Source organism: Falco punctatus, assembly GCF_963210335.1.
Source record: "Falco punctatus genome assembly, chromosome: Z".
NCBI classification, from domain to species: Eukaryota; Metazoa; Chordata; class Aves; order Falconiformes; family Falconidae; genus Falco; species Falco punctatus.
The window spans coordinates 4,666,647-4,689,634 of record NC_137586.1 but is presented as its reverse complement, the minus strand read 5'-3'; the positions used below and the strand labels follow the sequence as shown (position 1 = coordinate 4,689,634).

The following is a 22,988-nucleotide window of genomic DNA, read 5'->3' as shown; positions in this document are numbered from 1 at the left end:
TGGGGTTTTGTGATAATTTATGTATTGGCTTGCAAGACCAAAAAAGGAGAGCTCTGTCCGACTCCACCTGAAGGTGGGGTGCCCAGCACCTGAAGGGATGTAGAACTAACTTGCTATCTGTATTCCTTTTCCTATCCTGTCTTATTAAAGTAGTTGTCTAATTAAGGTACTTGTCGCTGTCTCCCTGGGGAGGGAAAGCAGGAGCTGCACATCTGGTTATCAGGGTCTGTAGGGAGGCCAGGCACTTCTATAGGGGTCTGGGAGGAGGCAAAACCTCTCTACAGGCATCTGTGAGGAAGCTCAGCCTCCACTATAGGGGCCCAGGAGGAGGCTAGGCTCCTCCACAGGGCCCTGGGAGGAGGCCAAAGTCTGCTGCACCATTTGGGTGCAGCACTCACAAGCGAGGGAGGAGGCTGAAGATAAAATACCATTTCAGTTCTCATGGGCCCACAGACTTGCTTCCCAGTAGCTCCACATTTGGCCATGCTTCTTCCAAACCAGACTTTACTTGGCTTTACGTCTATTCGAAGATTTGGTGTATTTTCATAACTGGCATCCCTATTGTTGGATTACTTCTGTTCATTTAGTGAATGTGCAAGCCAGGTTTCAGCCTCATTGGGGACCTCTGCAGCCAGAAAAGCCTAACACCATCTATTGTGCTCAGCTGAAAAATCTCAAGGAAAAAACAACGCAATGTATTGTAGAGTAAATATTCTTCCAGTCCTACATGGTCTGCAGTTTACAGTTCATCACAAGTGCTTGTTTTCATGCCAGGCTTCCTTGGGGTGTTGTCTCCCACAACTGTCTTGGTACTGAGCAAGTACTGAAATAAAGACTAAGCAAGGATAAGCTCTTGTTGGCTTCCTTCCAGGAGAGGGAACTCACCACGCAAACATCCTGGGTTGCTCTGAAGGTGTACCAGCCCCAGTCCTGACAGAAAGTGAACATGACAACCTTCAAAAAAAAAAAAAATAATACCCAGCACACAAGTCTCAAAACTTATTTTTTAAATATGTATTTAAGGAACTAAGACTACAGCAGGCTCCTTCAGGAGATTATTTGTATACTTGGTCTTTAGAAAATAAAATAAGACAACTGATTCCTTGACATGTGCACTTTGCATAGTTCACTATAATGCAGCAGGACAGATGTTAAAGCTCACAGTCATCTTCTCCACACAAGGAAATTCAGTAAATCCCCTGGGGACCGGTGGGCTTGGGCACATACTGAAGTCACACAGATTCAACTTGAAGAACATGATACAACTAGCAACTCCTGGTGCTCCAAAATTAAGCACCTGGCAGCAGGTTCAGCCAGCTAAATTGTGTGCTGCTCCCTATGTCCTGTGTCCCTGTATCCAGTGTTGTAAGGCACTGAGGAGCTGTTAAGCAACACTGCACACAGGGACTTCAGAGATACCAGCAGCCCTGAGGCATGTAAGCTTCTGAATCAAAGCCATGATTGTACATACGGTAAATAAAAAAGGCAGAAATTTTGAGGAGACCTTGTCAGAACAGGAGTTTCATGGGTCCAGCCCATTAGTAGGTAAATTTGTTTCCAGTGGTGCTTAGTCAGAACAAGTCCAAAATTTAGGTATTCCCAGAAGTTAATCAAATGTGCATCTCCAGAGCCTAGCAATGACAAGCTATACCATTAATCTATAAAAACACAAGCCCCTCATTGGAGAGACAGTTGCAAGAGCCGACTGACATCCTTCAGATCCCCAAGAACTCTGCAGGGTGCAGGACTTCCCAGCAGGTTTGCAGTGGCACAGCCTATTACTAGTTAGCTCTACGTAGCCTCTTACTAAGTAGCTGCTCTGGGCATTGCTGCACAAGGCAAGATGCAAATCAGCTTCCAGTACCAACGCTTATGCCTGGAGCATGTCTACAGCGAAGCCAGACACTTGGTGTAACCGCTGGCGCTCCTCTAAGGAAGCTCCCTGAGAGGCATGACCAAAATTAAGCCTAAATTACAAGTTTAATGACCATTAATGAAAGACTTTAGAGACAGGCAAAAGTGTATCCTGAAAGCTGAGTGGGATACATCTGCCCTGAACACAAGCCAGCGTGCCCGAAGGTATCACACAGTGCTCCCCTCGACACATCTGACTTCTTAGTTATCTGGAGGGTGGGAGGCTCCAGCCTCTCCCACATGGCTGCACTTTAGAACTTCAAATCAAAAAACTTCTTCTGACACGTATCGCCCTTGTGCCTGGGTCCACCACTTATATTCCTTTTCTTCCCCTGAGTGTGAAGGTGGGATATCCATCCAAGCAGTTTGCTGATCAAAGGCACAGATATTTAGCAGGCACTTTCTGAATGTACAAATAATTAGCAGAGTCCTCAAATACTTTTTTAAAACAGAGAAGCACTTCAGCTCTATGTGGCCCGGAATAACTGGAAACACGACCTCTGCAACGCTGGCCATCTTCTGCATGGAGAACCTACAGAACAGGATCAACAGCATCTAAACCACAGCTCCAGCTCAGACAAGCAATGGGAGGGCTGACATGATCACGGCTCCCAGTTGGTCACCTCAACATGCCATCCCTTAACCGGTGGCCTTTCTTTCCTCCATGTCCCTCCTTTGTGTAGCTGCATCTCTTACTAAATCCTTTCTTCATCAAATGTGAGTACTTACTGTGGTTATTAGTGATGTATCAAGCTGTAGCCGTCAACTGTGGCATAATCAGGCTCACCTGAAACTCAGAGCACACAAAAATAAGTTCTGCTCATGAGAAGTGCTCATTACAAGGTTTTACACGGGACAGAAACACCACGCACTGACTACCTGTGTTAAAGGGATGGAAGGAAAGGGTGAATGAGGCTCAAAGAAATGACTTTATTTGCCAAAGAGCCAAAGCGGGACCTCATTTTGCCAAGTCCTGCTGCAGTGTCCCGTCACTGAAATGGCACTGGCAATGATCTATCTCGTGCTATTGAAGCAAACTGCAGAGACTGGTGGGATCCCCAGCGTGGGCATCCTTAAGCTTCAGAAATGCCCACACAAAGGGCTTTGATCAGAACTTGTCCTGGCTGAAACCTTGCCTCCAAAGTCAGTGCCCAGCTTCCCAGCATCTTACAGTGGGGACTGGACTTAAAGCAGGAGCTTCACCTAAGCTCATGAACTGATGGAAGAGAGAAAAACCAGAGTGTTCCTCTGCAGGGCCAGAAACCCCATAAAGCAGGTAACTCACCTGGCGCGCTGGTCGGGGTGGGTAGAGGTCCCCTCCTGCACAGAAGGAAACACAGAGCTGAGGATGTGTGTGGCTACAGGACTCCCCTCACCCTGGCTCTGCACTCCACAGCTGCCATCCCAGACCTGTGAGAGGGCATGAGGTTTGGCCAGCCTGGGCTTTATGGAGACCTGGTACCAAGGCATGTCACAGTGGGCTCACCATCGACAGCCTGCTTGGCAGACATGGGAACTGAAGCTGATACTGTGCAGGAGAGGGAAAAGCAACCAAAAAGTACTGAGTTGTGGAAACATTTACAAGTGAGCCTCAGGGGATGCCTTTTTACATGCCTTTGCCTAGAGTGAGACATCAGGAAACCATTAACTGAACATGACTTCTCTCCCAGTGTGACAGCCAAAGTGGCACACTCGTCTTTAGCATGAGTCTTTGGCCCTGAGTTGTCATCTTGCCCCCGGCAGAGACATCCTTGACCCTGTCCTCCCTGACCAGCCTCTGTCCTGGGGGAGTGAATTCAGCTCTGCTCTGCCTCCCTCTACCCATGCATGCTTTCAACTGATGCATCTCTCCTCAGGTGGACAAACCCCACGGAGAACCATGCAGGGAAGCTCAAAAGGTTTCGGTCTGGTATCAGAGGATGCTCTGAAAGGGAGCTCAGATAGTTCCCAAAGAAAGCAAGACATGAAATTCAGTGTTCCCTAGACTGCCTTGCTTTCCTGCTGTCCAAGCACCACAGCCCCTCACCTCCATGCAAAGGACTTCTGGAATAGGCTTGTTACAAGAAAAAATGAGCAGGCTTTTACCACAAGCACTTCCAGAATTAAGAATCCAAACGATGAGATGGGAGAAATGACCCTAAAAGGGGGAGGAAGAACCTCTGACTGGGTTTGAGGGGGTCCTTGGACAGCTTATTAGTAGGCAGCACATTGGCATATGTCCTGTGCACAACAAGTCCTGTTGTGAAAAGTGATGGACGACATAGAATGGGAAGTATTTTCTTCTAATACTGCCAAGTCAAGCCTCCAGTAGACTGAAAGCAACAAAATATGCTTGGTTTTTGTCTTTTTTTTAAGGGGGGGAAAGCATCATTTACTATAGCAATTGCAAGTGTACATGTTACATCCCTTACCTTGATATAGGTACGGGAACAGGACTTCTCACTGGAGCTGCATTTCTCTGTGTATTATAGTAGTTTTCATAAACAACAGGAGCTAGGAGAAGTTAACAATAGTGAAGTACAGACCTTTTATAGCCATAAACTTGTCATACCACCATTCAGCTGCTAAGTCTTTCCCCTCTCTGGGAAAATGCCCAATCAGGAAATTAGAAGTTACAGAAAGGGGAGATTATCTTCAGGGGCTCACAATACATGGCAAAGAGTAGTGCCGCCTGCCAGTGAATGAAAGGAGGGTTGTTGCAAAATCTATGGGTTTTGCAGCCAAACTGATGCTGAACAGAGCAGCAGCCCCATGAGAGAAGTACAATGAAGTCAGCACTACTTCATGAGATTGTACTGAGCTCTTACCTGGAGCCAAACTTCCAGTTTTGCGTAAATTTACAAAAAAATCAATATCCTTCTCAATGCTGCACATTTCTAAACTCTTGCGGATTTCCTCATATTTCTGCAAAAGGGAAATAAAAAGCATTTCTGTACATCGGGACAGAAACCAAGAGACTTCCAATTGTTTATCATACAAGGGGTGAAAGCCCAGTGCTCACTCAAGACACAAGCTTCAGTGGTAGGAGTGGTAGGAGAACCATAAAATCACAGAACGGTTTGGGTGGGAAGGGACCTTCAAAGTCCTTGCAGTGCAGCCCCCTGCCATGGGCAGGGACACCTTCAGCTGGATCAGGTTGCTCAGAGCCCGTCCAGCCTGGCCTTGGATGTTCCCAGGGATGGGCCATCAGGCACCTCTCTGGGCCGCCTGTGCCAGTGTCTCACTACCCTCAAAAACCATGGGAACCCCAGAGGAAACCTCACCTGCAAGAGCTCTAACCAAAACCTTCTGTCTGCACACTCATGCTGGTGTCTGGTGGCCGATCAAAGGCCACAGCCCAACTCAAACATAGCACAGCTTAGTGCACAGGAAAGCAAACTGGGCTTTGCTTTCCAAACAGAAAACCAGAGAATGTCATTTGATGTACCTCATCAGTCTGGACACAGTCCTGGGAGAGCTGGTTGACATGAAGCCAGAGGGCGTTGCGGAAGTAGTTGATCCGCTCGCACTCCTGAGTCTCAAAGAACTGAAATGACACAGACGAAATAGCCCTAACATCTTTAAAACAAGAGCAAATCTCTTTTATCCTGATAGCTTCTTGTCCCCAGGTGCCACTACAAAGACAACTGTCCTCAGTGAGGAGCAGGTGGTTTTGGCCTTCTGCAGGAAACATGGAAACCACAAGTCTTCCAGCTTGTCCAGGGACAAAATGATCCCTCCACACAACCAAGTATTTCAAAGATGAGTATTAAGCTCAGGAAGGTCTGCAGGTCACCCAGGACGTTGCTACTTCTGGGGAGACCAAGCAACTTCCAAAAGGCAGTGCATGTTCCCTAGGTACCCCATGGTCCTGCAGTCCCAGCTCACTTCCCTCCCACAGGTATGAAGCAATAAAAAAGCACTGGGGATGTATGAAGACAGAGGCACGTTGATTGGTTGGTCTTCTCCCTTTTTCTTGCCCAGAGCTTTTCCAAGCAGGTTTAAACCCAAGTCTTTTGAAATCTGCTGTCTGGTATACCTCAATTTCACATGCCTTTACACATGATAACCTTCCATCCCAAGCATACATGTGCACTTGTTACCGGTTACGACCTTTGCAACACACCAAAGGGAAAACCTCCACGTAATCCATCGGTGGAAGTGAAACTATGCATTCTACACCCCACCATCACAGAGGCTTCTGAGACCCCGGACACCAAAGCACACTAGCACTGAGACACCAATGCATGCCACACAGAACAGACAGCAAATTCCATCTCAAAAGGAAAAAGTAAAATAGAGGCCTGATGAGCAGTGGCTTGGGAAAGGATTGGCACAGCTGGGAATGGGAAGGTTGTTTGCGAGCTTGCAGCAGACCTGGGATAAAACCTTGATCCCGGCAGTCCCTGACACAGGTCAGCAGCAGAGCAGCTGTGTGGTCCTCTCACCACCAGCTCTGGACTTCCCCAGCATGTGCTAGAAATCCTTGCTAGACCACTTTGCTATGAGACAGTCTGCTTTAGGCTGATACAACCGCTTGGAGGGGTTCCCATGCTACACGTGGTCTGTGCAATGCAAGGTGAAGGGCTCCTGGCATGCAGCGCTCACATACAGATGGCCTCACCCAGTGCGCATCCCCAGCCGGCCACCAGCCTCTGCTGCAAAGTCTTTTAAAGACTTTCAGAGGTTCAGACAGAGTCTGCCAGGTGTTGTTGTTGCTCTCTGACATATTGGCCTTGAGTCGTCAAGAATCCAGAGGTGACCACAGCTGTTCAAGATGACAGCCACACCAAATGTGCAAGCAGGTAATGGACAAAAATATCACTACTTTGTCAGTTTTAAGATGTGGTAGATGGCATTAAGAAGAAAAATAAAAATAAAACAAAACAGTGGAAGCCTTGATGTAGTGGGACATAGCAGAATCCAGAAGCCAAACATGAAACACACACAGGGTTAGCTGCAACACACCCTGCTGCTTCACTGCCAGGGGAACACAGAGAAAGCAAATCTGCACTGGGGTGGACATCCAGAGGACCACAATTCTGTCTGAAGGTGTTTGGGGGCATTTACCTCGCAAGCTTTGATGTGCTCTTTCTGCCATTCTTCCCGGATCTTCTCCAGAGTGGTAACACTTTGCTGGTAACTTCTGTCTGTGAGAGAAATCACATTTTCATCTGATTAACATTAATTAAAAAACCCCTTTGCTAGAAGGTAATATGTGAAGCCTGAAATGGCCAGGACGTCAGGGAGAAAGCAGCAGTAATGTGTCAGGTCAGCTGTGGGCGGGCACTGCAATGGGTTGCAGAGCTGCATAGCAAGGCATAGGGTCTGGCCGTGGGGGAATGGTGGGAGCAGCCTTGTTGGGGCCATGCAGACTTCTCCAGGGCAGGTGCCCACCTCTGGTATCTTGGGCACGTGTTTCTGAGGAGCCATGCCTGACCCAAGGGCTAGGCTCGCTGCAAGAGCCATGCCATAGCTTCAAAACCCCCTGTCCTGGGAAACACTTCCCTCACCCTCCAAATGCTTCATTTCCACACTCACCAGAGTCCTCTAGAGCTGATTTTGTCTGAGCCAGCTTCAGGAATAGCTGCCAAAAATGGGAGAGAGAAAAAAGGTAGAGGAGAGCTTGGGTGCATCACCAATGGCACTGCAGCCCAGCTGGGGAACATCACCAACCTATCCATCTCACCCCAAGATCTGGCGCTGGAAGAAGAGCCACAGGGCAGGAGAGCTGCAAGAACAGACACCCCTTTCTCCCCTGGCCCCATGGACACCCGCCTCTCCATACCTTCTCCTGCTGCTTCTGCGTCACCAGGTTTGCGTTGCGATGCACAGCCTGTTCCGCCTCGTCCTTATCCCTGCAGCGCTGCTCGTAGAGCCGCTTGGCCTAGGGGAGCCACCAAAGGGGCAGGAGCACGTCAGCAAGCAATGAGATGCAAATACAGCTCCCGCAGGAGGCTCTGGAGGAAAGCACAGCCTACGAGCGAAGAGGTGGGGGCAGGCTGCCAGCCCAGCAGGGGACAGCACTTAAGGTCCCAGGTGCCCTACTGCTTGGGCAAAGACAACCTCACAAGACAAGCTGCTCTTTGTTTGTGATGAAAAGCTCAGGGCAATTGAGTCCGTGACATCTAAATCACTCATACTCAACCCTGCAAAGCTACCACCAGCCAAGTCCCTGGGGTACTCTTCAGTTTTTCTGAGCACACCCTGCACACCGCTTATGTGGACACGGCACCGCGAGTTGCAGCAGAGAAGGAAGACCCTCGTGTCTAACCCTGCCCCAGCGCTGTGCGTGTGTGTTAGCACCATTAACCCATATGGCAAGAAACAGCAGCACGTTCACTTTACCTCCATGGTTTTCTTGTACTGCAAATTCCTGTTTTTGTGTATCGCCTCCATTATCAGCTCGATCTGTGAAGACAACACGTCATTGACCATCAAAGCTCCAGGACAGACTACTTGGCTTAGGAAAGGAAGAGGCATGGACCAGACTGGGATGGATTTAAGGACCTTCATCCACCCAAAGTGTCTTCACAAAACCCATTTTTTATTCTTCAATCTATGCCTCCACTCACATATGCAAAGGAGCTCTACAAATGAGATCTTCACAATATATGGTACTGTATCATCTCCGTAGGGTCTGGAAAAATTGGGAAGCCCACTCCCCTCTGCTAGGTCCAAACCAGTCCCTGGTTCTAGTAGTTTTCCTTCATTTTCCAGACATTCCAAGAATCTCAAACCAGAAGAAATTAAAAGGTTTGCCAATTTTAGCAGACCCTATGGAGGTCATACAGAACTATGTATATATGCTTTAAAAACATTCCTGGTTGAAGCTGCAGTCCCTGGAGCTGAGCCCCTGATATAGCTGGCCCCAAAAAACACCCAAAGGAGATGTGGCAGTGAAAAGAAGGAAGTCAGAGGTTGCTGCACTGTTCACCAACATGGTTGCAACACGTAGGGAGGAGCTCAGGACTTCCCAGCAGTAGCAGGCACCAGGGGCATGGTGGGGGCTGGGGCACAGTGGGAGACACCAGCCGGGAGCAGCCCGTCACCAGGGCAGGATCAACACTCTGGGACAAAAGCATGTGCTCCCACGGCACCTGACCTTCTTCCGATGCAGTTTTTGCTTTTCTCTGAACTCCTCCATTTTCTTTGCTTCTTCCCGAAGGGTTTGAGCCAACTGGATGTGACCTTGTCCCACATTGTCTATCTCTTCAAAGAAATAAAAATCATAATAGATACAGATATAGATATATATTCTTAAAAAGACTGCTGCTCAAGTCAGCTGTTGTAGCTCACACTGAACTAACCCCACATCACACATCCTCCTGCAGAAACATAGCAGCAGCGCTTTTGAAGCAGCCTCCAAGTGGCACTTGCCTATGTAAGCATCAGTCTTACACTTCAGTTTAAGAGAACTCATATCAAGAGAAGTTATTCAAACAAGCACAGTCACATCTACCCCTCATCCAGATGAATTCAGGCATGTTTCAACACATTGTACCCTGAAGCAGCTGCCTGGAGGCAGCGTTGCCCCAGGCTAGCAGGCAACCAATTTAAGGCACAGAAAAAGTAATGCTAAAAAAAATCTCAGGCTCATCCTGCTGAAGACGAGTGGTCATGCTGTGCAGCACCACACCAGCGAGCTCAGCAAGGGAGCTAAACTGAACTGTAGCTCATGATTCAACCTCCAGAGCTGTTTCAGACCCACAGCTATTAATAGGCAGCTGCTGTGAGGGCAGAGCCTCGTTAGGGAGGTGTGCTGTGGGACGGACGGAGCAGCAGGCAGACCTGGCCAGGCAGAGCACGGATGTGATCAGGGTAGCAGAGTGCTGGCCCTCGACGTGCAGGTGCTGGCTGCCCGGACCCTGGCAGGCTGTGACACAGGGCAACGAAGGGACCATGTAAAGTGGCCAAAGCATCATCTTTTAGATGCTCGGATTAGATTCACAGATTCATTGAGGTTGGAAAAGACCTTTGAGATCACCAAGTCCAACCGCTAACCCAGCGCTGCCAAGGCCACCGCTAACCATGGCCCCCAGCGCCACATCTCCAGGTGCTATAAATCCCCCCAGGGCGGGTGCCGCCAGCCCCCCGGGCAGCCTGTGCCAGCCTTGGCCACCCTTTCCGTGAGGGGATTTTCCCTCATTCCCAGCCGAACCCTCCCCCGGCACAACGTGAGGCCGTTCCCTCTCGTCCTGTCGCCTGTTCCCTGGGAGAAGAGCCCGACCCCCCTGGCTCCAGCCCCTCTCAGGGGGTTGCAGGGAGCCAGAAGGTCTCCCCTCAGCCCCCCCTCTCCAGGCTGACCCCCCAGCTCCCCCAGCCGCTCCCCACAGCACTTGTGCCCCAGCCCCTTCCCCAGCCCCCTGCCCGGCTCTGGACACGCTCCAGCCCCTCAGGCTCTGTCTGGGAGCAAGGGGCCCAGAGCCCACCACGCCATTCGAGGTGTGAATTACCACGTATGTGCATGAAGAGGGCAATGCAAGCCAGGCCAACAGATGAGCTTCCCATGCACAGCTTCTGATGTACAACTCCAGCACGACCCCCAAAAGGGCTCCCTGTGGGTCCCCTCTCCCACCCATGCCCTGGAGCCCTTGGTCCCAAGCCCTACACACTGGGATGAGCTGGGCCAGCAGGACAACCTACTCCTGACCCAGCATCGCACAGGTTTAGAGGTTTCTCTGCTATTTTCTTCCACTGTCTGCAGGCTTTGGCTCTGCCAAGTGTCCTGACAAACACAAAGAATTACTCACGTTGCTTGAAAACATCCAGAGATCTCTTCAGTGTGCTGAAAAACACGGGCAGACCATTAAAGAGTGGCAAAGCATGGTCAGGCGCAAACCAGATAGCAAATCCCTCACTCAACGCCAGCCAAAGCAGCTCAAAGCAGGTTTATTTACCCTCCTTATACCTCCGGCTTTTTTACTCTCAGCAAGTGTAACGCAGCTTGGTGTACATCTACTTTACATCTTTCTAAATGTTGGATGCTATTCAAAATTCTGAGTTTCATGACAAATGTTTCAGGTGACCTCCTAAAACTATCATCTCAGTCATACGGACACCTTCTACACGGTGCATTGGCCAGTGGCTGGAAATATAGGGAACTTTTCTCCCTGTTCATATTGTACAATAAAGATTTCAGAATCATTTTATGTGATATAAAATATAATACATTTTTATGTATATGTATATATATATACACACTAAATATATATATATATTTATATATACAGCATAAAACTGTAAATAAATGATCAGAGGATATCAGACCGGGCACGTATAAATTACAGAAACACAGCAGGAAGTAGAAGGTGCCAAGGTAATGGAGACCCAGTCGTGGAGCCGACCACAGTGGCCAACCACCAACCTGGGGGGCGGTGACACACTGAGCTTTGAAGATTGTAATGGTTTGAGTCAAGGAAGTACTGGTACTTTCCTCTGGCCACAAAAACAGTCAGAAGTAAACCCAAGGTCTCATGATCCTTGTCCCTCTGCTGAACTGCATGTCTACGTCTCACCTGAGCATCTCCGATGCTTTGATTAGTTTATGGCTGGTAGGAACTTGGTGGAGTCTAGCTTGATTATTGGCAAAGTACAACGCAACTGTGCACCATTCGTTCACAAGACCTATTTCAGATCATCCGCTGGTAGCATCCCAATCGTATTTCAACACTGTTTTCTCACTCACAGCCTCCTTCCTTCTGCTCCTCCTTCATTGCTCCAAGTAAGGACACCCATAAAAACCAAACACACAGAGGACTGTGAACTTACTTCAGTTCCGTCTGCCCACAGGGCTTCTTCTTCGACAAGTTAATGAGCTCTTTGCCATATTTTTCTTCTATAATTGCCCTAATGAGGAAAGAGAGAAATCAGAGGAAGTTCTCATTTCAGAAACTGATACTCGTTTGCAGCAGAAGACAAGACCTGTTCTTAACACCCTGCCTATCTCCTGACTTGCTGTGAGCCAGCTGGGGTGGGTGGCTGAAGGCAGGCTGTTGTTTGCAGTTACCCAACAGCCTTTCTACTGAAAACACCCTGTTTTGCTGTGTCTGTGGCCCCGATGCATCATTCTCCCCATCTCCCCATGGCCGATGGGTGCAAGCACCACCTCCGCAGGAGATGGAGGACTAAGCGGCCAGTGCAGCTGGTGGCTGGATACAGCCAGGTGAGTCACCTGGATAGTTTTTAGCTCAGTTTCCTATGGGAACAAGGCTTGTGCAATCATGTTTTCCACATCTCAGCCATGGGCATCTGTCGGCCCATCCACACAAAGGACTTTTGAATCTGATCTGGCTGACTTAAACCAAATATGGCAGGAGGGAGCAGGCACCTCAGAGACCTCTCCACCACCATACATCACCATACGTGCACCCCAAGGCTCAGGACTTTTAAAAATGTAGGTACTCTCTCCTGCTTGCCTCTGGTCCTTAGGGAGAACAGCTACAGAAGAGGCCACATCTGGTGAGATAACATAAATAAAACCTTTGAGAGATCATATTGTCCTTCCCTGCTGGAAGAAAGAGGGGCAGGGGAAAGCAAGCCTATGTGTTGTACTCCAAGAACCAGCAGGTTTCTGCAGTCACTTTGAAATCTGTACAGGCAACCAGGGCTGGACTTGCTCGATCAGATGTAGGTATCTCCATCTGGGCAACCCACCCTAGCTGCACGTCTGCAGTCATGGAGAGAAACAAGTGCTGGTGGAGGCTTGCATTAGAAGGTCTACTGGATAAAATAAATCGCCTCCTAAAGTGCTTGTATCTCAAATGCAGATGTAGATGCTGATTTCTAGAGTTTGGCAGTGTGGTTCACCTGACTTAACTCTTTAAAAACTCCAAAAGCTTGTAGGGAAAGGGGGGAAAAATAAAGATTATGAATTGATTTTTTTTTATCTATCTAATAATATTCCCACAAATTTCCTTTTGCAAAAAAGCATCAGATCCGACAGACATGTTCTCCGTGGCTGGCTCCATGTAACAGCCGTGCTGCACATGGAGAAGTGGGCCACGTTCAGAGACGGGTGCCACTAGCAAGCCCAGGTCCAGCCTCTAATCTCCTCCTGGCTAGACACGTCAGTGGGAACCTCCACCTCCTTCAACGGCTAAGCAGAAAAGTGCATAGCGTACAGATGAGGCTTTTTGCACTCTCCATTGTCATGGATGAGCAGGGTTCTCAGGGTTCAGCGGATGGTGCCTTGGGCAGCTGGAAAGCCCAAATTTTCCTGGAACATGGGATTACAGCCTAGACAGATGTAGATGCATTAGATACTTTTAACTGCAGGTTCTCCTTCTCTTCATCCCACTTTGTTCCAGGCTGGTTTGTACCAGAGGTTTGTATTCAGAGGTTTGTTTTCTCCAGTTCTCAATACCAAAATTACATTAATTCAGGGTTGTTCTACAACATTCTTTATATTTAGCCATTATTAGCCAGGTGAACCATAAAGTCAAAATACCTGGCCAAACCATCTCAGCTGTGCCTTTGTAGCCACAGAACCTCTACTTAGGTCATATCCTCTGATTAATAAACACACTGTCTAATGTTACTAATTTTTAACATAAAATATGTGGGCTGTCCATAACGTACAAAGAGAAACTTAGGACAAAGCCATGCCTCTCCTGTGCCAAGGTCTTCACCTGGTCTTCTGCGAGGTGAACTTCATGGGAACACATGTGGCCTGGGCGGGCCACCAACAGCTGCAAACACATCAGTACAGATGTCTGGCAACATGTAAGACTGAATTATTAAATTGCTCTTGATTCCTCTTCTTTTTAATAGAGAGTTCAAAATGTGAGCATCCAGCCCTGGGCACCATTGCTGCCTCACAGCTGAGGATTCCTGGGCGTGGACTTCACACCACAGCACCAGCTGTGCAAGGAAAGGACAGTGTAAGAAAACACAAGTTCCTCATCAGTCAAAAATCAAATGTGTTTTAACATAGTGGAGAGTTAAATGCAACAGAAACCAAACTGGGAATACAAGGAGTAAAGCAGTGACACCGCTTCACTTCCCAGGTTCAACCCAACTCGTTTTCAGAGGCAGCTCCATACCTTTCCTTCAGAAAGTCTTCAAACTCCTTGCAGTTCTTCCTGCCATCATTAAGATGTTGAATGATGCTGTCATAGCCAACTGTGCTGGTCAGATCTGTACTCTGAAAACACAAGAACAGGAGTCACATCCTCATCAGTGCAGTGCACAGCCACTGCCACCTCCAGAGGCATTTGCACAAGTGGGAACAAGTGTGCAAGTGCTTCCGTACGAAATACCATCTTTTTCTTTTAGGGGCAGGCAGAGCTCCAGAGTGAGAACAGTGGTGGCAATCTGGGACAAGGCACTTCCAGGACTTCCAGAAAACAAAAATGCTCAGTCCTATCACATCCTGTTGCTTCCCCCTGGTCTAAGCACAGCTGGCCCCACAGCACATAGCCTCTCCTCCTAGAAGCTTAGCTGTCAGCCTTGATTTAATGGAATCAAACATTAAAAACCCTCCAAAACTCTAGATATAGCCCGTCTTACTACTGCTCCTCACATTTTCAGCAGACATGGAGATAGATCTTGGTTAACGTTGACTTGCACTGTTCTGGGCATCACCCTCACATCTGGACGTAGGAGCCTACATCTGGGCTGGAGGTGAATTTACCAGGTCTTTCTGCACAGGATCACTGGACTATGGGCTTCTCTTGCTGCCCTGACAGTAATGTATGGGTAGACCCAATGACCACTGCTGCAACAGCCTGCTCTTTGGCCTTGCAAAAAACAATGCTGCCCCACATATCAATTCAAAACACCACTGCAAAGGTCATTTCCCTAGCAGGCCCTCCCCCACCACTGCTCTGTGCTCTCCAGCACATCACACAGAGCTAGCTTCTTCTCTCCAACAAAACATCACAGCCATGGAGATGTCCTGCCTCCACCGCTCACGAGGTCAAGTCCCATCTTCCAGCCCAAGGCTTTCAGACCCACAGTGCTACTCATACTTCCCATAGGCTTCTGAAGGATCACTGCTTTCCTTCAAATTACTTCTTAAAAATATATGTTGCACTGATGCTTATTAAAAAAAAAAAAAAAAAAAAAAAAAAGATACATGCAGCAATGATGTAGGTGGCCTAGGACAAAGGTTGACTCACTGTACCCCATTCTCTCCTCATGCTCATGCCTGGAAGCACCTTAGGACAAAAAATAGATTTTTGCCTTATGACTGTTGAGGATTTACCACCCTGGAGACCTGGATCAGGAGCAGGGCTCCTACATGCTGTGATAATACACAGAGATGCTCTGACCATGAGCTCTCCTCTGGAAGAAGCCTGAGGCAGGTACAGGGAGCTGAGCAGAAGATGCTACCTGTTGTCTTCTGCTAAGAGTCAGTGTTGCACAGAATAGCACATATGGGAGCAAAAAGTATAGGGAAGGAGGCTGTAGAAAGGAAGCACTGGTAGGAGAAGATATGAAACTCAGGGAAAGGAATCAAAAGCCACAAACAGTTATTAAGAAGCTTGAAGAGGAATAATGGCAGGACAGAGATATTTATGGAATAGTCTGAAGCCAGAATGAGAGTACACAGAGAACTGGTGTGACAGCGTGGGCAGCAGAAGTGGGGATTTCTCAGGAGTTCATACCTGCTGCAAGAAATGAGGAGTAATAGGGCTGGTATTTGCATTAAATGAAGGGTTTAATGATGTGGATTTCCCTAAGGAGTCAAGGACTTGGATGTCAGTGGCCAGAAAGCAAGAAGTGAAGGGAACGTGTGGTGGAGCGGGACCTGCAGGAAATCCCTGGTATCCCAGATCAGCTTTGCTCCATCCATGGCATGCGCAAGAAGAGAGGACTGTGGAGCAGGACCTAAGCGGAAACCAAAACCATTTCTGTTTCCTTACAAAGCACAAGGGTCCCTCCAAAATGGGTTTCTTACTGATAAACCCACAACCAGTTCTCAGTTTGCGTCACATCTTTGCTAATCTGTGAAAAAGGAAACACGCTTGCACTGAAGTCAGTTTTCATGGTAGTTGCAAAATACAGGAACATCCTAACTTGACTTCGTACCCCCAGTTTCAAAGGAAATAAAATGGATGCAGAGAACAACTGTTGGTCGCTGCAAGCCCAGGCAGGACGGAGCGGTCAGACCCACATCGCTGCATGTTGGGGGCACCTGAAGGCTCCCGCATCCTGCTCTGCCATCTGGCACACTTGGGCTCACTGCACCAGGTAGAAAAGTCAGGGGAAAAATTGGGAGCATCCATCAAAAATGTGCACTAAGCTATCTTGTCACTTTTCCTCCTCCAGTAGAAGGATTTAATTCCAGCACATACGTATTTCCTAAGTGCCCAAGGCTGGACCAGACCTGACAGTGCAAGGTGTTACATGAAACAGGGGAGGCAGCAGGTGATGGAGGTTTCCAAAAGAGCTGCTTCCAGGCGGGAGGAGCTCCTGGCCCAGAAGTAACTGGACAGGTTTGTGTGCCATGAAACCAACCTCTGCAGCACCCTTCTGGGCAGGTGTTGACACAGAAAGAACAAAAAGAACCAGCACAACTGCCTGTGTGATGTCCCAAAGGCAGGGAGCAATGAAAGAAGGGCAACATGGTAAGCACGGAACCATGGGCACAAAAAATGAGATTTAAAGACAACAAAGTCAGCCAAAGACAGTTATGAAGGATGGGGAGTTGCACCAAGCCCTCCCTGACCAGAGGGGTGCAGGAGGATGACTGTCCCTCCTCCCACCCCTGCAGCATGTGGCTGTCCTGGTCCTCCCCACTGGGCAGAGCTCTGAGCCCACATGCTATTTAGAGCACAGCCCATGGAAACTACAAACAGATGATTTCAAGGTGACAAAGCAGCAGCTGATGTTTCCCGAGCCTGCAGAGCTCAGCAGGACATGCCTTTCCTTCCCAGTCTGCTGCCTGGGTTTGTGGCATCCTCCCAATGGACTTGAGGAGGAAAAGGAATTTGTGTGCTTGTGATCTTTTGGATTTTGTTTACACCGTGAGCCAAAAGACAGGTTAAAATGCTCTAGTGGGGGTCTGAAGTCATGTTATGGCCGTGTGTGAGTCACAGCTAAAAGGCAAGCTGCTGAGCTTGACGTTTCTCTCTCCTATCGCACTTTACATGAAAAAAATCCTCCAGGCACACACCCTGTGAAGGCAATGATGTAGGAGAATCATAGAATAATTCAGATTGGAAAAGACCTGTAAGATTATAGAGTCTGGCTGTTAACCCAGCGCTGCCAAGGCCACCGCTAACCATGGCCCCCAGCGCCACATCTCCAGGTGTTATAAATCCCCCCAGGGCGGGTGCCTCCAGCCCCCCGGGCAGCCTGTGCCAGCCTTGGCCACCCTTTCCGTGAGGGGATTTTCCCTCATTCCCAGCCGAACCCTCCCCCGGCACAACGTGAGGCCGTTCCCTCTCGTCCTGTCGCCTGTTCCCTGGGAGAAGAGCCCGACCCCCCTGGCTCCAGCCCCTCTCAGGGGGTTGCAGGGAGCCAGAAGGTCTCCCCTCAGCCCCCCCTCTCCAGGCTGACCCCCCAGCTCCCCCAGCCGCTCCCCACAGCACTTGTGCCCCAGCCCCTTCCCCAGCCCCCTGCCCGGCTCTGGACACGCTCCAGCCCCTCAGGCTCTGTCTGGGAGCGAGGGGCCCAGAGCCCACCGCGCCATTCCAGGGGCGGCCTCCCCAGTGCCGAGGGCAGGGGGACGGGCACTGCCCTGCTCCCGCTGGCCACAGCACTGCTGGCACCAGCCAGGGTGCTGCTGGCCTCCTGGGCCACCTGGGCACACGGGGGGCTCATGCCCAGCCGGCTGCCGACCAGCCCCCCCAGGCCCTTTCCCCCCAGGCAGTTCCCAGCCCCCTGCCCCAGCCCGCAGCGCTGCGGGGGGCTGGTGTGACCCACGGGCAGGGCCCGGCACTGAGCCTGGTTGAACCTCACACAACTGGCCTGGGCCCATCGCTCCAGCCTGCCCAGACCCCCCTGCAGAGCCTCCTGCCCTCCGGCAGTCTGTTCCAACCTTCCCAAAACTGGAAGGTTTGGGGCAGCACACTGCTCATGGACCATTGCTTGAATGATCTTTATTGATGCAGAGCTCTTAGCATCTCTCCTCAGCCTTGTTATCTGCGTAGAGAAACACAGCAGAAGCTGGATGACTGAGTAGTCAGAAACACTGTGCAACAGTAAATGGCTGTGCTATTCTTGCTCACAGGTAGTACAGCCTGAGAATCACTCTGGGTCCTGCAGAGGTTGCTGAGACCAAGAAAAATGCTTCCGCTGGTACCTGGAGGGAGCAGAGGGAGGAGAGCAGGAGATGCTACAAGAGGCTGCAGTTCCTCCCCATCCCATAACCAGGTGGGTACAACAGGGAGACACAACTCATTGCAGGGAGGAAAAGGACTCACTGCAAATCCGCTCACTTGAAAGCAGCATCCTGCAAAAAGCAGCTTTCTGATTAATAATTTTCCATTTGATGTCTCCTTCCCCTGCATCAACACACCTACCCTGCTCCTCTCGGAAACACGGAAAGCCACGGATCACCCCACCTCAATGCAATGATCGATTCCCACAAACCCCACCTTGTTCCTTTCGAATGACAATCTGAGGATTTCATAACATTGCCAACAAACTCCACCACGCTAGTCCCTGTTTAGAGAAGAACAAGCAGGGGTAAAAGGAAGTGAAATAGCCCTGCCAGCGTCACATCGTGAGTCAGCAGCAGGGGAATGAACCCAGGAGCCCAAGGCTGGCAGCCCCCACCATCCCCTGACAGCGGGGATGCAGGGAAGAGGAGTTTATCCCCAGCCAGCTACATGAGGTTTAAAAAAATCATGGCGATAAAGAAGTACAGCCAGGTACAGCACTGACAAAATAGCATCCGTAACCCACAGCAGAGCGGGGGAATCGCCGGTTCCTTTGCAGACACCAGCTCTCCCTTGCTCCTTTTCCCCACACTTCGTTTGTGCCACTGCAACAAGAGATGCAGCACCTCTTTCCTATGCACTGAGGGGGAGGAAATAATTGTTTTCAGACACTTTGCAACACGCTTTGTTAGAAACTGAACGTGCCAGTGCAGTTTTTACTGCAAGTCTTGCCTGAGCCATGGATTGTTTTAGCAGCATTGCTTTTCCTTGGCATGGCAAAGAAATATTTGAGAGTGCCTGAAAGACTGAGAAACCAAAGTCTGATTTTCAAAAATCGCTTGAGCAGGCCAAGCTCATTGAGAGTCAGCAGGTCTCCATCTTCAGCATTATTTGCTTGGTTTTTTAATGCTTTACCAAATGCTTCTTTTTAATGCACCCTGCAATACACTGCAGGGAGCAGAGCATTGGGTTTGTCTCATTAAAAGCAAAATGACTGAAAATCCAGTCTCCAAGTTGCAAGCTCCTAACGAATAGATCAGACTTAAAGTGGTTTTTAGCATTATCATAATTTCTATTTTTCCCACATAGTTTTACAGGACCAAAGTGCTCTCATGACGCCCAAAGCTTTGCCGTTGGGTTACTCTGCAAGAACAGGCTTGGGGAGAACCAGGCATGTACCAAAAAAATGAGTACTGTGAAAAAAGAGGCCTTGTATAGTGAAAGAGCAACAGCAGGTTGCAAAAACAAATGAAAACAAAACCTCACACTTGCCTATACTTGTGACAATTGCTATAGCCAGGGCCAGATGAAACAAACACAATCTTTGCTGTATTTTATTTTTGCACAGCTCTTTTGCAGGCAGCTGCAGGCAGCGCAAGCTGCAGAAGGGAGCGTCATGCTAGTGGGGGCATTCAGGGCCAACGCACGCGAAGCTGCAGGCATCTCTGGACTTTGGCCCCTGGGTGAGCAGGAGCTGAAGTAGAATGCAAAAGAGCAAACCCCTTTATTTAAAGAAATTTATCATCCTTGGCCAAGACCTAAAAGCATGAGCGAACTCAAATGCAGAGAGCGAAGTCACGGTGTGCATCCCTGATGCAGTGCATCACAAGCATCACACCATGAACTTCATCAGGGACCAGGTTCCAGCACAGAAAAAGACAGATATATACCCCCCACCAAAGAAACCAGAACTATTCGGGTTTGAGGCTAAATCAGTCCCCAGATGAGGCTTGAGGTACAGCCCCAGCATCCCATGGGGCTGCAGCTTGTTTCCACAAAGAAATTTGGTGGTCAGCATTCGTGACCAGCTGCATGTCAAAGCTGGAAGGTGCAATACCAAAAACAGGTCAGCTTTGGGGGAGGTGGTTAGTTTTTTAGATTTTATCCCACCAATTGGAGCATACTTCCTCTGGGGTCCTGCCAAAATCCCCCCTTTGCCATGGGGCAGTCCTGACCTCTGTGAATTGTTTGCTTCAGCAGGGAAGGGTTCTTCCCTTTTTGGCTTAAGTAGAGTAATTTAAGATGAAAAATTGCAGGAGGAAGTTTGCACTCTCTCACAGCACTTAACAGCAAACTGAAGCCATATGAGCAGCTCTCCACACCTCCTCTAAATCTGCTTTTTTCTGCCCATCTGTGGTCCCCAACCCCCACCCCTCCAGTCCACACAGCTGATGCACAGTCACCAGTACATGGTGAGGAGACTGACTGCTTGGCGTGGTACCTGCCTTTTCCATGGGCCAAACAACTGCAGCAGAGTCTCCATCTCTCCACTGACTCACATCCATCACGTTCCCCTCCACCCCAGCTGCCTGCCCTGGACGTGTTTCTTTAGTCAGGGGGGGTTTGAAGCACACAGGCTTGGGACAGGAAAAAGCCAAGCAAATCCCCTGGGAGCACCAATAGTTTTAGGCTCAGCAGGAACTGGGGATTATTGTAAATGGTTGTGTTTGCAATATGGGGGGTCAAGAAGGAGGGAGCACCCCATGCAATGCCTCAGCTCCTTGTCAGCTTGGGGCTTCTCCTGCCCCAGTATCTTCCCTGCACCCTCCTCCAAGATCCTCCATCAAAAAGCACCACGGCACAGCGGGAGAGGAACAAACCAGGCAGTGCTAAGTGAAGCCAGCCCCACAGCAAGGACCTCTTCTTCAATGCAACACACCACTGAAACACAACAATCTGCATCTGCTCAGCTCCCCTGGCATCACAGTTACGCCCCCCCGCCAGCCCAGGGGATGCTGCTACCACCCTTGGATCCCTCTCTTCCTGCACATTTGCAAAGCAAAAAGAGCACCGTGGAAACTTCTTGGCAACAAACAGCTGAAAAATTGTTGCCAGATGCAAAGCTGGCTTTCTTTTCCAAGCCAGGTTTGATACCTATGTGGCATTTACATATCTGACGGCGCGATGCCAGATAACGCACGAATGATGCTGGAAGAGCCCGTGGCTCTGCGCTTACCCCTCTCATTGCACCACACACGGGAGCCCCAAAGCCGGCACCTGCTGCTCCTGGGACACACACGCCTTTCCCCCCATCCTGCAAAATGGGAGCTGCTTCCCAGGCGTCACCTGGGAAACCCTGAGCACCACTCACAGACAGGGGTTTTCAGCCCCCAAAGCCAAAATGTTGTAATTTATTTTCTGGCTGCTAGTACCTGGAAAAAGGCCCGCACACCAGGAGGAACTGAGCAGCCACAGCGCTGAAGTTCTGCAGCAGATAAGTGGTGGCTCAGCACTTCTCCATTCCCAAAAGCACAGTTCGGACCCAAATAGTAAATACCGGCTTCCCCGAGCTGTGGCTTTTCCTCGGCAGCTCAGCAGCAGCACACCAAGGATTCGCTTCTAGTCCAGGATTAGCTCACCATCGAAGAACCGTTTTTGGCCATGGTGTCTCCAAGTAGTTCACCAGCGGCCAGTTAATATCATCAAACCCTCAGCCCAGCACCAACCTCCTCCAGCGTGGCAGCAGCAGCTCGTTGAGGTGTATTTTGACTGCATGGGACAGGTGGCAAAGCCACAGCTCTCAGGGCACACATGGATGGGCAGTGCCTACCTGGGGATACTCGGAGCCACCGAGGACCACGGACCACAGAGGTGGCTTTGGAGATGACCCTGACCAGAGAGGGGTGACCGCCCCCAAGCCAGCTGTGACCCCCACGGTTCCAGCTGGCTCCCACCCGCTACCCCCAGCCCCACTGTGCCCCCACTTACCCAGAAGTGGTCCCTGAACCGTGCTTCCCGCATGCTGCTGCTGCCACCACCTCGCTCTGCTGCTCCCGGTGCCACCACGGCCCGCCCCACCAGGCTGGCCCCTCCCCACGACACGGTGTCACCACCCAACCCCATCCCCCCCGTCCCAAACCATACGGTTACATCCACCAAACTCGTGGCTCCCGGTGGATGGGGGAGCCCTGGGGCGCGCTGCTGCGGATGGGCGAGAGCGGTGGGGATGCCAGGCGCGGCATCGGCGTGCCACGGGGAGAAACCCACGAGTGACGGCCAGACTTGATTCACCCACACGGTTTCATGATGGAAACGGGGAGCAGAGGGTGAAACAGGAGCATCGGGGCTGCCAGCAGCACATGCGACCTGCAGCACCCTTCCTGCCTCCTCAGCCAGGGGCTGCTGGAGTATTTGGGAAGTTTCCACGTGCTGTTCTCGTCCCCAGTTTCATAGAATCGCTGAACCGTGGAGCGGTTTGGGTTGGAGGGCACCTTCAAAGCCCACCCAGTCCCAACCCCTGCCCCGGGCAGGGACACCTCCCCCCAGCCCAGGTGGGTCCCAGCCCCAGCCTGGCCGTGGGCACTGCCGGGGACGGGGCACCCACAGCTGCTCTGGGCAGCCTCTGCCGGCGCCTCCCACCCTCACGGGGAACAATTTCTTCCTTACAGCTGATCTAGAGCTCCCCTCTCTCAGTGCAAAGCCTTTCCCCCTTGTCCCCTCGCTACAGGCCCTGGTACAAAGCCCCTCTCCAGCTTCCATGTCAGCCCCTTTAGGCACTGGAAGGTGCTATAAGGTCTCCCTGGAGCCTCCTCTTCTCCAGGCTGGGCCACCCCAGCTCCCAGCCTCTCCCAGCAGAGATGCTCCAGCCTGTCATCATCTCCATGGTTTCTTCTGGACTCACTCCAACAGGTCCATGTCCTTCTTCTGTTGGGGGCCCAGAGCTGGGGCCACTGCCTGAGGCGAGACACCAGGCGAGCGACCACCAAGTGGTTCTTCAGAAAGACGAAAGCAGATGAGACAGGACACTGTGTGCTGGAAAGCCTG

General features: G+C 50.3%; 1 protein-coding gene across 3 annotated transcripts; it reads right to left on the bottom strand.

The window, feature by feature from the left end:
- Positions 1-992: 992 nt before the first annotated feature.
- PSTPIP2 (proline-serine-threonine phosphatase interacting protein 2) lies at positions 993-22,432 on the bottom strand. Of its 3 annotated transcripts, none has more exons than XM_080371645.1 (15): positions 21,933-22,432; positions 13,938-14,038; positions 11,665-11,742; positions 10,647-10,681; positions 8,999-9,105; positions 8,242-8,304; positions 7,682-7,780; positions 7,435-7,480; positions 6,964-7,043; positions 5,342-5,440; positions 4,722-4,818; positions 4,326-4,407; positions 3,200-3,234; positions 2,644-2,707; positions 993-2,446 (listed from the first exon to the last, which is right to left on the bottom strand). In XM_080371645.1, exons 1-14 carry the CDS (start codon positions 22,065-22,067, stop codon positions 2,652-2,654), a joined length of 1,113 nt encoding a protein of 370 aa, XP_080227771.1. In that variant the 5' UTR covers positions 22,068-22,432; the 3' UTR covers positions 993-2,446; positions 2,644-2,651. The 3 variants fall into 3 exon arrangements, with proteins under 3 accessions (XP_080227771.1, XP_080227772.1, XP_080227773.1); XM_080371646.1 differs by having other exon boundaries at positions 2,644-2,701; positions 21,933-22,429; XM_080371647.1 differs by having other exon boundaries at positions 993-2,701; positions 21,933-22,431.
- Between the last annotated feature and the right edge of the window lie 556 nt (positions 22,433-22,988).